This window comes from Trichomycterus rosablanca, chromosome 6 (assembly GCF_030014385.1).
Source record: "Trichomycterus rosablanca isolate fTriRos1 chromosome 6, fTriRos1.hap1, whole genome shotgun sequence".
Classification (NCBI taxonomy): Eukaryota; Metazoa; Chordata; class Actinopteri; order Siluriformes; family Trichomycteridae; genus Trichomycterus; species Trichomycterus rosablanca.
Genome location: NC_085993.1, coordinates 13,118,815 through 13,130,989, shown reverse-complemented (window position 1 = coordinate 13,130,989; position 12,175 = coordinate 13,118,815). Strand labels below are relative to the sequence as shown.

Here is a 12,175-nt window from a genome sequence, read left to right as displayed (position 1 = left end):
GTTTGTTCCAGTCTATGGCTGCAGCCACTTGAAATGATGACTGACCAAAAATGGTGTTTGTTTTAGGAACCTTCAGTGAAATACGATGAGCAGCGCGAGTATAATAAACTGAAGATAAGGTTTGCAATAAATGACACAAATAGGGAGGAGACAAACCAAGCAGGGTTTTGTATATGAGCATAAACCAATGAATAGCACGACGAGTGTGTAAAGATGGCCAGTTCACAGTAGAATAAAGGGTACAGTGATGTGTTTTATATGGAGCATTTATCGCAAACCGAATGGCAGAGTGATAAAGTACGTCAAGTTTCAGATCACTTTTTCGAGCTGACCTGTATATAACATCACCAAAATCTAACAAGGGGAGGATGGTCATTTGTACAAGTTTTAGTTTAGCAGATCGACTAAGAGAGGCCCGCATTCTATACAGAGAGCCTATTTTTGATCTAACCTTAGATTGTAATTTACTAATGTGATATGAAAAAGTCAGTGTGCTATCTAGCCATATGCCCAAATATTTATACTCCGAGACCTGACTTAAAGTAGCCCCATCGACAGTGATGATGTCATGGACTGCTTGGTGAACCGAACCTCTTTTGCCAAACCACATAACCTTAGTCTTGGTGGTATTTAACACAAGATCCAAATTAGAAAAGGCCTGTTGGACCATCAAAAAGCTATTCTGGAGCGATGAAAATACTGCCTCCGGAGATGGACCAATAGCATACAGAACTGTATCGTCCGCATAAAGATGGATTAATGTGTCTTCAACAGAGTAAACAATGTTGTTTATGTATAAAGAGAATAATGTTGTATATAGTCTGATCCATCTTTAATTTGAGGTCATTGAATTGACAGTTATCACAGTGGTTTGGTGGGTAGCATTGTCGCCTCACAGCAATAAGATCCTGGGTTCGATTCCTGGGGGAGCAGTCCTGGTTCTTTCTGTGTGGAGTTTGCATGTTCTTCTTGTGTCTGCGTGGGTTTCCTCCCACAGTCCAAAGACATGCAAGTGAGATGAATTGGAGATACAAAATTTTACTTGATTTTTTATTAAACTGGAATTGATGAATCTTGTGTAACCGGTAACTACCTATCCTGTCATGAATGTAACCAAAGTGTAAAACATGAAGTTCAAATTAATAATAAAATGATGAAATAACTTATTTTTTAATGAGAAACATGTAAACCTTTTATTTTAAAGAACTTTAATCAGACGTGCTGGTTATTTTCTACAGGTGAGCAATGGATGAATGGCTGCTGGTTTTACAGACCTGGGGAAACCTTTCACCTGGCTACACGCAAGTTCCTTGAAAAGGAAGTATTCAAGAGTGACTACTACAATAAAGTTCCAGTCAGTAAAATACTTGGAAAATGTGTGGTGATGTTTGTAAAGGTAAATGATTTTTTTTGCTGTATGGTTAGTGTATGAGATTACATTGATTATGCTGTTAGTTTTACACATTTGTTGAAAGACGATCTATCATCATATGCTTACACAAAGGCTTTAACTTCCATCATATACACACTGTTTTTAAAATTTTACGACATACAGTCTGCATGCTGGGTTTTAATTTGAATGACTTGTATAAATTTATATATATTTCATTTCTTTTACATACATACCTGATCAAATTTGTTGGTACTCTTCCATGAGAAAAGAAGAAGTCTTTATTCTCTCAGATTGTGTATACCTGTTAACAATGTTCAACTATTAATATGAGTTCAACAATTAAAAGTGGTGCCTACATACTTTTGGCCATATAGTGTACATTAAGTTAAAAACAAATATACATGACGCTTGGAGTCTCTTAGGACAGGCGGCACGGTGGCTTAGAGGGTAGCGCTGTCGCCTCACAGCAAGAAGGTCCAGGGTTTGATCCCCAGGTGGGGCGGTCCGGGTCCTTTCTGTGTGGAGTTTGCATGTTCTCCCCATGTTTGCGTGGGTTTTCTCCGGGAGCTCCGGTTTCCTCCCACAGTCCAAAGATGTGCAGGTGAATTGAAGATACAAAAAGTGTTTGACGTTAAACTTGTGAACTGATGAATCTTGTGTAACGAGTAACTACCTGTCCTGTTATGAATGTAACCAGAGTGTAAAACATGATGTTAAATCCTAATAAATAAATAATAAATAAATCTCTTAGAACCTGTAAATTGTTTTCTTCCAGGACTTTTTTAAACTTGAACCAGAGGGCTTCAAACCTGAGGATGTCTTCATCTGCGAATCTCGTTACACAACAAGGACCAAGACTTTTAAGAAGATAAAACTGTGGGCCATGCCACCAAACTCTGTAAAGTTTATCCCACGTGATGTGCCATTGCCTGTGGTCAGAGTTGCTTCCATGTTTGTCAGTGCTACAAGTCAAGAACAGAACAAGTTGGCAGATGTTGCAGATGGTGATCAGGACAGCTTCATTGAGAAGGTATGTGTCTAAATTGACATTGTGACTGAATTGGAAGAGTACATTTTTGTGTCACTAGATGTTTTTTTGCCACTTATGGTATTCATGTTTGCTATGTATAGGAAAGGGAAGTTGTTCCTGTCGAAATGTCTAATTCTGAGCCAGGATGTCAGTACTATGAACAGCTGTGCTATAATAACACGTGGATGAAGGTTGGTGATTTTGTCTACATTCAGTCCCATGGCTTGATAAGACCACGGATTGGCAGGTAAGAAAATTATTTGACTCCTTAATCACAGTTTCCTCAGTATTCTGCCTTTGATCACATATGTAAACTCACGCTGTTGGGTAAATTGATTTGTTTAATTGACTCTGGGCTTGGTATGGTCAGGATTGAGAAGATGTGGATGCAGAATGGAGCTGGATTCTTTTTTGGACCAATATTTATCTACCCTGAAGAGACAGAACATGAGCCCACAAAGATGTTCTACCAGCGTGAAGTGTTCCTCAGCAGCTTTGAGGAAACCTGCCCCATGACCTGCATATTAGGTACAAACCTTTTACTGGACCTGCTATAATATTATAGTATTAAAAAGACTTTTCTAACTGAGTCATATTAATAAGAAGTGTTTTAATATCGTGTGTAGAAAATCAAGTTCAAGTTCAATTATATTTAACTTTAGAGTAACAGTTATTTTTTCTTTGAATTAGATTTAAAGAAGCATGTCCACTTACTGGCACATTATGTAGGCCACTGGTCCCCAACCTTTTTTGCACCACAGACCAGTTTAATATAAGATATAATTTCACTGACCGGCAGGGACAGGAGGATTTAACAATACTAGTCACAAATGAATGAAAATGAGCTTTTTTCGCTGCAATGAGACTCCTGCTTAGGGGGGGATTCGAGACAATAACACCCTAAATGTTTTGAAAATGGAAGCAGAAAAAACTGATTTATTTATTCTTTCTGTGCGGCCCGGTAATAAATGACCCACGGACCAGTACCGGTCCGCTGCCCGGTGGTTGGGGACTAAATACATTTCTTTTCAATTCTGCATTTCGTATATTTACCAGTAGGGATGTCCCGATCACGTTTTTTTGTTCCCGATACCGATCCCGATTATTAATTTTGATCCCGATCCGATACCGATTCTCAAACCGATACTTGTATTTTCTAGATATTGTCTAGATAAGACCTGGATAATACTGTTCACATAGTGCACACTTCAAGTACATTACAATTATTCAAATTAATCCAATGTATATGTTTAACAACTAAATAGCTCTGCAGTGCTGAAGGGAAAAATGCTGCATCCAAGCTATTGCTTAATGTTTTGTATTTTTATAAAATCAATCAAAATGAGTGAGATAATTAGTTTTACTTTAAACTTTACATTCAAAGAAAAAAAATGTTTAATGCAGTGATACACTAAAAATAAACTGTGTATAATAAACTGTGGATCTGTGTAGCAGCTTAACTTGAATATAAGAAAAAAAAGTTACTTAAAAGCATTACAGTAAAACCTGAATACCAAAATAAAATGGAAAGGCTCTTTTGTTATGAAGGAAAGCCAGTTCTTAAAGTGCTTGTATTGTGACTGGTTTGATGGACGTTTGTACACGAAGTGAGTGTGTTTTGACCCTTTAGGCCTTCCATAGAACATGAAATGGCGTGCTTGACTCAACTGTCGGCTATTCGGTACCGTAACAGAAGAAGTTAATAATGTGTTCTGCTCCCGACAATATGTGAATATACTGTGCATTTATTTCTTTATTAAACGAGTGCATCACTACGTTGTTTTGTAAACCGGTGTGATCCTTAACTCACACACTCTCACACATGAACGCAGCTCTGCTCCCACCGCCTCGTGAAACGCTCACACTGCAGACGTTACACTTCACTGTTGGACTTGTTTTACTTTTCAATTTAAAGTATTTCCACACAGCGGTCATGCTGACGTAACACAAAAGATCGGGATTAAGATCGGGTTTAGTAAAGCCGATTCCGATCAATTAAAAAATGCCTTGATCGGCCCCGATCCCGATCTTTGAGATCGGCTCGGGACATCCCTATTTACCAGCATTATTTTTATGTCTCTTTGTGTGAACGTCTTTATTCATAATTCTTTCTGCTCTCTATGTAGGAAAGTGTGTGGTCTCCTGTTTGAAGGACTTCCTTTCCTGTAGACCTACTGAATATGCAGAGGAGGATGTGCATTTGTTCGAGAGCCGCTACTTTGAGCTTGAGAAGCAGATGAAAAAACATAAGGGTCTCAAGCGATTTTCTCTCTCAGCTAAAGTGGTGGATGATGAAATCTACTACTTCAGGTACTTTTATATTACACTTGACTTTTTACTTGATATGTTATTTTTGTATTGACTGTAGAAAAACCTAAAATGTTTTATTTCATGTCTTGGCGTTGTTCTTGTCTCTAAATATTGTAATATAATTATTATTATTATCAAAGGTTAATTCTTACTGAAATATTTCTTTTGTAGAAAACCCATGGTTGTTCCCAAGGAGCCGTCCCCACTTCTGGATAAAAAGATAGACGAGCTGGAGGCAAAATTTGCAGACATCGAGGACCTGGATGAGGACTTAGATGATCTGGATGATGACGATGAAGTACAAGGAACTCCATCTGTGCCCCAGAGCCACACTTCACTGCTTAGTGATATAGACCTGCCTTACACACCACCACAGGTCTGTTTTTGTATATCTCCATACCAACCTGCACATAGCACATCGTGGTGAAAAGCATTAATCCGTTCGTACATAAAGTAGAGGAAAATTACAAATGTTTCATTATTTTTATAAGCTTGAGAGTGTTACAGCACAGTCATGCTGGATTAAGAAAGAAAATCCTTAGATCATTTTTAACTTATATTTAGGTGAATATTCTGTACATGAAAGCTTGATTCTTTGTTTTGTGGATTGTCTTGCCAAATGTTTAAATCACATTTTTTATTTGTGTCAAAAGTTAAACCTAACAGCCTGCAGCTCACGCCATGTCTAAAAATTTGAGTATTAAACTGCTTCTTATTTCTGTATAGTCCACTCCAAAGATAAAAGGACTGTCCAAGAAGGAAGGAGCCAAGCGTAAGATCAACATGAGTGGATACATCCTGTTTAGCAGTGAGGTGCGGTCTGTTATTAAGGCTCGGCATCCAGATTATTCCTTTGGAGAGCTCAGTCGGCTTGTAGGAACTGAGTGGAGGAACTTGGAACAGTCCAAAAAGTCAGAGTATGAGGGTAAGTTTGGCTCCAATACAAAAACAGATTTATTTTGGCCTTACCAGCCTTAACAGTCTTGGTTTTGAATTTAATACATATTGTGGTTAATATACCTCTTCCTTTAAATGCCGCTAAATTGTCACAGTGGGCTATTACATTAGACCACCACTGCCAAGGCTCAACTTTTGAGTTTGAATCTCTGCATTGCCACTGGTCTGGTAGGACACAATTAGTTTGTTTGAGGGAGGAAAGGTGACACACCATTGATTATGTAATGTCACTGTCTTAGATACACGAATATGAACCTGTAAGAACCCAGAAAGGTAAAAACAGGCACTGGTAGCTCTAAAGCTTTCTGTACAAAAATGGTGTAGGCTAGTGTTTGGCTGTGTTTTCACCCTTGCACTTGAGTCTGGGAATTTTCACACAGGCCCAAAAGTATCAAAGTTATGGTCCAGCTGCCAGTCTGGTGAAGGCTAGCACATGCTTTCCCTGAGGCATATTAAGCCAGCCACACTGTCTTTTTTACTGTGGCTCATGCAAAATCGTTGGGCAGATTAACACATCTGCAGAAGGGTGCTTACTGCCTTTTTCATTACAAATGATGTCCAAGACTATCTGGCAATATATGACTGAAATAATGAGACCAGACTCCACACTATGGCTTGTGCCATCATCTGTTCTTAAACTAGCAACCTCCAGGGTATTGTTTTTCTGTTGGTTTACTTAGGATCCTTTGGTTTAGTAATGTTTGGTACGTGATAGTTAATGTGTTTAATACTGTGTGTGGTATGTTCAGAGCGGGCAGCTAAGCTTGTGGAGAATCAGGAGCGAGAGAGGGTTCTTCATGAGCAACAGCAACAGCAGCTACAACAGCAACTACAGCAGCAACAGGCTTCTCCGAGAGCAGGTACCCAAATTGGGTCTCTGATGGGGGTGGTCCCTCCCCCAAGCTCTATGGGGATGCTAAATCAAGCCATGCCAGGTAACACCAAATCCCACTTAGACCCTCTCCTCAAGACAACCAGGATGCAGTATCTGGGCACCCTCCAAAATCTTTATCATCTACTGACCTCACCCATACCCCCAACTAATCCCCAGTAGTCATCATTTAAAACGCTGGAGCTCACTGAGTAACCTGTATGATTTTATTCATACGACTGGTTAGCTTAAGCAATTTGTGTATCAGGCCATGCTTGTTAGTTTATCTGCATGATTATTATTTTATTAACCTTACACAAGTAAGTAATGTTTTCCCCATTAGCTTTCATGTCTAATTGACATTTCTGTCTTGGTTATGCTCTCTAACACACTTTATATAGAGAATGTAAAGTCTTTTATTTTGTAGTGCATGACTTCAACGACATTTGCATGACATGAATGCATGGTTTCTGTTGTGTTGTCTCTCCTTTCTCACCCAAGGCATAATGGGAAATTATGGCCCACCCTTCATGCCTATGCAGGGTCCTCCTGAGGGCATGATGGGTATGGGTGGCCCACCATCTCACCATATGGGGGTGCCCCCACTGCCTCCCCAACACTACTTTCCACCGGGCATGGCTGGGTACCCTGGTATGCCCCCTTCTGGTAAGAAGCATTTTAACTAGTGAGCAACATCAATCAAAGCTGAATATTTGTGTTGAAGTAAAAACACAAGAATAAAAGCAAAAAATCTAAGTGAATTTGTCATTTGTAGTTGGCATGGTGGTGATGACATCTAATTGTAGTTACACTTTATTCGGTTGAATTTGATTTAGTATTTAGAAGCTTTTGATATTGTAGTTTTAGGGTGTCTTTATATTTGATGCCTATTGTAAATAGATAAGTATGTGGCCACATGTTTTAAATAAAATTTATCAATGTGTACACCCCGAACAAAGCAATCTGGCTGAGGCCAGATTACTTTGAAAGAAATGAAAGGTGTTTAATTTTTTTTGCAATATTTTAAATAGAATTAATAGAATCTTGGTGTAATTTCATGCATGTGCATTAACAGAAAAATACCACTCTAAAGCTAATATTAAGGAGATAATAAATTAAGGAAAAGAGATTATATTTTGAGGCTGTGTTTACTAGCAAGTCTAGGCATTTTGGTTTTGTAGGCATGACGTATTATTACATCATTGATGTATCATTATTACATTATGATGTATTATTACATCGTGCTTAGTAATAGTACTTAGAGACTCATCATGCCCCATTAATGGGGGCATTGTGATCCTGTCAAAACCCATCAGGATATACATGCTTTATTAAGTTATTTAGGGAATCAGTCAGTATATTTCTATTGACTTGCAGTGACTTCTAACAATATCACTTTCTGTTTATGGTTAGCTCTGTTTGTGGTGTGTTTTTAGACAGCATATTTGGTTTGTTCAAAAAATCTATTTTAGATTATTACCATGATGAAGGTGTAAGTAATTTCAATCTTACTGAAAGGTTTAATGCCTTCCTATTAGGTCAAATTACCAGTTCTTGTCAGTTAGATTAATCCAATATTTTACAAGTTTTTACTCTATCTCTACAGGTGGAATGGCTCCTGGCATAAATGGAATGGCAGGAAGTCCCGGTCCAGGAAATCCTTATGGGCTTCAGGTAAAAAAAACAAAATTTTTACATTTTATCTCTTCTTGTACCTCTAGTGTAAGTCTTGTCCTAATGATGTTTCTTGTTTAGATGGGTGCGTATGGTCCAGGGCAGGTGGCTCCACCTCCTTACCCAGGCCAAGGTCAGCCTGTCCATCAGCAGCCAGCTGCGCCTATGTTTATAGCCCCGCCTCCGAAGCCGCAGCGCCTTCTTCATTCAGAAGCCTATCTGAAATACATTGAGGGGCTTAGTGCAAATAGCCCCACAATCAGCAAATGGGACCAAAGCCTTAAGGGTAAGGGATGACAAAGATTTGTCTGTGCTACAAAATTAAAGTTACAGTATTAACCGTCTTATTTTGCTGTTTGTTTTTTAGCTCAAAGAAAAGACTCTCGCCTCACTAGAGATCAGGAGAGTCGTCTTCCCTCTCACTGGCTGAAGAGCAAAGGTGCTCACACTACAATGGTTGATGCTTTATGGAGGCTACGAGATTTGATGATGAAAGACACTTTCAACATCCGCCAAGCTTATAACCTTTAACCTTTACATTTCAATCCCTGAGTCTCAGGACATTTATTTATGCAAAACTATACGTCAACCAAATCTAACGTGTAAAGGAGCAGATTGTTCACTGCTCCATAGCAATAACTAAGTCAGCTTGTTTGTTTCAGCATAGTACAGGTTTTAGATATTTACATGGTTAGAAATTGATGCACTGGAATTGTCACAAATGCATTAGCTAATTTATAACTACTGATGCCATGTTTTTGGTGACAGTATAAAGTTTTAGAAGTGTTTAGATAAAATTTGATTTTGTGTATCAGCTCAACTAAATAAATGTGGATTTTTATCTGTTATACTTTTTACAGTTTACTAGCTGTATAGACAGATCACCTCACTAATGAGAACTGAAAACTAAGATTGGCTATAACCACTTTCAGATCTTAATAATGGTGCAAAAACACCTCAGGTGGATTAATAACACACAGTAACATTACCAATATTTTTATTTTATAAAGTGTCAGAATAAGCTTGGTTTATCCTTATTTTATTGATAATGTGATATTTTTGCATTTTGTTTGGTAAAGATATGGCAGAAATGTAATTTGTACCTGTTCTTTCCTGAATATTATCCCATAAAGTTTGATATTAAGAAAATATGTGCATTTCTTTGATTGATTTTTATGTAAGAGTTTATAATTGACTAATTGCTGTCATTTGTAGTTGGACTAGTATGAATACTGGGAGGGGAAACAAACCTAAACATACTGTGGAGTGTTTAAAAACCTGTTGCCTTACACCATTATTTTGTCTTAGATTGTACATTTCAAACACAGATTTGATCTTAGTGAAATTATGATGGAATATTTTAAGCTTGAAAAAACACTTAAATTAAGTAGTAGTTGTAAGATCCTAAGCAATACATTACCATGTTTACACTTATTTTGTTGTTGGGACAACAAAAATTGGGAATCAAATTATGGAGGATAACAGATCTTTAAAAAAAAAAACAGATCAAACACACTGGACATTTCCTAAAGTTAATTGTAGTTGATCACCACCTCAAGGCTTTCTCTTAAGTTATTTCTTAAACCTCAAAGAAAGTTGTGGCTACAGTGACACTAAATTTGGATTGCAGGTGCTGGTTGTACATCTAGCGTGTCACTGTGATGACTTGTCTCACAATTGGTTGTGTCTGAGGGAGGGAGTTCCCAGGTAGGGAATCAACTTCTGCTGCTGCAACAGCGATTCTTGCTGTCTGGTTTAGGTGTATGCACAAGCAACTCAGGAATACAGAGAGAGGGATGTGTGCCTTTAATCTCTGACCAGTGTAAAGATACACATGTTGGAGTAGACATATGCTACCCTACAGCTCTCCTTGGCCGAAAATAATATTCTGGGTTGCAGAAATCTGTGGCATGGAAACTGATGTTTACATATCAACCATATTCAAAAGCCTTTATAAAAGAGTTAAAATAGACCTTTACCATTAAATAAAGTGTGTTCCTGTTGCTTGGAAGACTTCCAAAAGAAGTATTAGAAAGACCTCTGTTCTAATGAGGTGAATGTGGAAAGTTACTGGTAAATTAAATAGGAAATGTTGGGCATAAATCTCCAATCCAATCAATAGCATACTGCCTGTAAAATATGATTTGAAAATAGTGCACAGTACAGACTACATTAAAATGATCCAAACTGTGGCGTACCTGCCTAATTCAGCACGTTATGACCTTGTGCAGAGTGTCTACAGGAGTCTCTTCAAATATCCCAAAAGCATGGCAGCAAATATAATGGCAACTTTAATTTGCCTCCAGGTGACAATGTAAGTGAGTATATGATGCCCTGCACAGGGTCCCTAGCACATTTTGTGCCTTAGGCAGGATTTACCCCACTGCCTTTTACCCATGCTCCTCCAAACCCCACTCAGCAAACCCTGATGCAGCTAGAAGTGTGGATGATAAACAACATGGGATGTGCATACAGTAGGTGGATTAGCTATTGTACATTCCCCCTAGGTGTGAATGAAAAAAATGTGTGTTGCAATGCAATGCCACCAGTCCGGGGTGTATTCCTGCTTTGTACACTAGAACATGCCATACTAGAAACATGTTACCTGTGCCTCTTTACCATCTACTCCTGCTACTACTGAACTCCACCAAGCTGTGTTGGTGCAATAGCATCTTCAGGAAATGGTCTGTGAGGAGTTTCCAATGTTCTGTCCTTGTGGGTGTTGGTTTTCTCTAGGTACAGCTTTTTTTTTTTTTTTTCAACCTCTGATATGCAGAAGGTGGATTTGCTACTATACATTCCCTGTAGCTGTTATTAAGTACATACACGTGTGTGTGTGTTGCCTTGTGATGGATACACCAGGGTGCATTTCCTCCTTCTGCCCAGTGCTTCTGGAATAGGCTAAGGTCAATAACTGAATCAATTAATAAAAGAATGAATGAATTTAAAGCGTGTAACAGGACAATTTGTACTGGCCTGATACTTAGACCCCCGGTGGCATGATGTCATATCCTGGAAGTGGGCGGGATATGAGGCGATTCTCTTTAGTGTTTGCCCTGTGTGCTGTCTTTGCTCTACCTCTCCTAGATTTTAATTCATAAATCCACCATAATCACTCCCTTAAAGCTGGACCTGAATCCCGGATCTCGTTACTGATGGAGTAATGAATTAAGCCAGGTGAGCTTTGTGTGTCAGATGAACCAGGCTTTACTGTTTCATACAGCTAAAGCTAACACCCAGCTAGCTGTTAATATTAGCGTTGTTTTCTGATCTTTTGCAGGTTCCAAACACAATGTATTCTTTATGTACCCGAGTATAAGGTGCAGGTTGTTTATTTCATAAATGTAGCTATTTTCCCCCCACACACTTACCTTGTCTTTTGTATTAGGAGCTCTGGCTAACTGTAACAATAGCTAGCGATGAGTTATTACCTCAGAGTAAGCGTTAACGTCAGCTAGCTAAGGCTACACTCTTTTTTTTTTTCTTCAAGTTTTTAGGACAGTCGACGTTAGGTTACCTGTTAAAGAGTATGTATTTGCTTTAAAAATAAGGTTTACCTCACAAAAACGTAAGTATCGTATACAAAGAGTGTCTTAAAATATTTAGCTAGGTCAGTTTTGCTGTCGGGTGGCATAATTAGGGATGAGCGGTACAAGAGCTGCTGAAGTGACCTGATATAAATAAGTAACGGACGAGGCGGAGACGAAGAACACCTTTTTATTCCTCCGCCAAGTTAGTTAATTCCTTCTAACAGGACTGTATCTGTTTGCTTATACTACGGTCTGTTGTTAACGTTAGAAAGACAATAAAAGTGTTTTGGTTTCCCCTTAACCTAATAAGAGGTAAACATCAATTATTTCTAGTCTTACACCTTTACATGAAGGCGTAAGGTTCTTCAGGTTGCTTTTAATTTTCACACCCTGTAGCAGAGGCCAATGGT

The 12,175-nt window shown here is 38.5% G+C and overlaps 2 protein-coding genes and 1 long non-coding RNA gene across 4 annotated transcripts in view; 2 read left to right on the top strand and 1 right to left on the bottom strand.

Moving 5' to 3' along the window:
• Positions 1-9,356, top strand: part of pbrm1l (polybromo 1, like) — a 25,375-nt gene extending 16,019 nt beyond the window's left edge. Inside the window, exons 19-30 of the mRNA XM_062997434.1 lie at positions 1,239-1,396; positions 2,169-2,423; positions 2,525-2,670; positions 2,794-2,951; positions 4,550-4,733; positions 4,905-5,109; positions 5,460-5,658; positions 6,440-6,550; positions 7,063-7,227; positions 8,168-8,235; positions 8,317-8,521; positions 8,603-9,356. Of these exons, the coding sequence (XP_062853504.1) occupies positions 1,239-1,396; positions 2,169-2,423; positions 2,525-2,670; positions 2,794-2,951; positions 4,550-4,733; positions 4,905-5,109; positions 5,460-5,658; positions 6,440-6,550; positions 7,063-7,227; positions 8,168-8,235; positions 8,317-8,521; positions 8,603-8,766 (2,018 nt within the window). The 3' untranslated portion in view covers positions 8,767-9,356. The remainder of the gene's footprint in view (positions 1-1,238; positions 1,397-2,168; positions 2,424-2,524; positions 2,671-2,793; positions 2,952-4,549; positions 4,734-4,904; positions 5,110-5,459; positions 5,659-6,439; positions 6,551-7,062; positions 7,228-8,167; positions 8,236-8,316; positions 8,522-8,602) is intronic.
• LOC134316902 (uncharacterized) lies at positions 1,224-11,741 on the bottom strand. The gene is made up of 5 exons (XR_010013138.1): positions 11,607-11,741; positions 8,277-8,454; positions 4,886-5,137; positions 1,627-1,694; positions 1,224-1,309 (listed from the first exon to the last, which is right to left on the bottom strand). It is a non-coding gene; the product is annotated as an uncharacterized LOC134316902 (long non-coding RNA).
• Positions 11,261-12,175, top strand: part of stau1 (staufen double-stranded RNA binding protein 1) — a 13,922-nt gene continuing 13,007 nt past the window's right edge. For both annotated transcript variants that reach the window (XM_062997436.1, XM_062997435.1), the window contains exon 1: positions 11,261-11,412. The gene's annotated coding sequence lies outside the window, so the exon portion shown is untranslated. The remainder of the gene's footprint in view (positions 11,413-12,175) is intronic.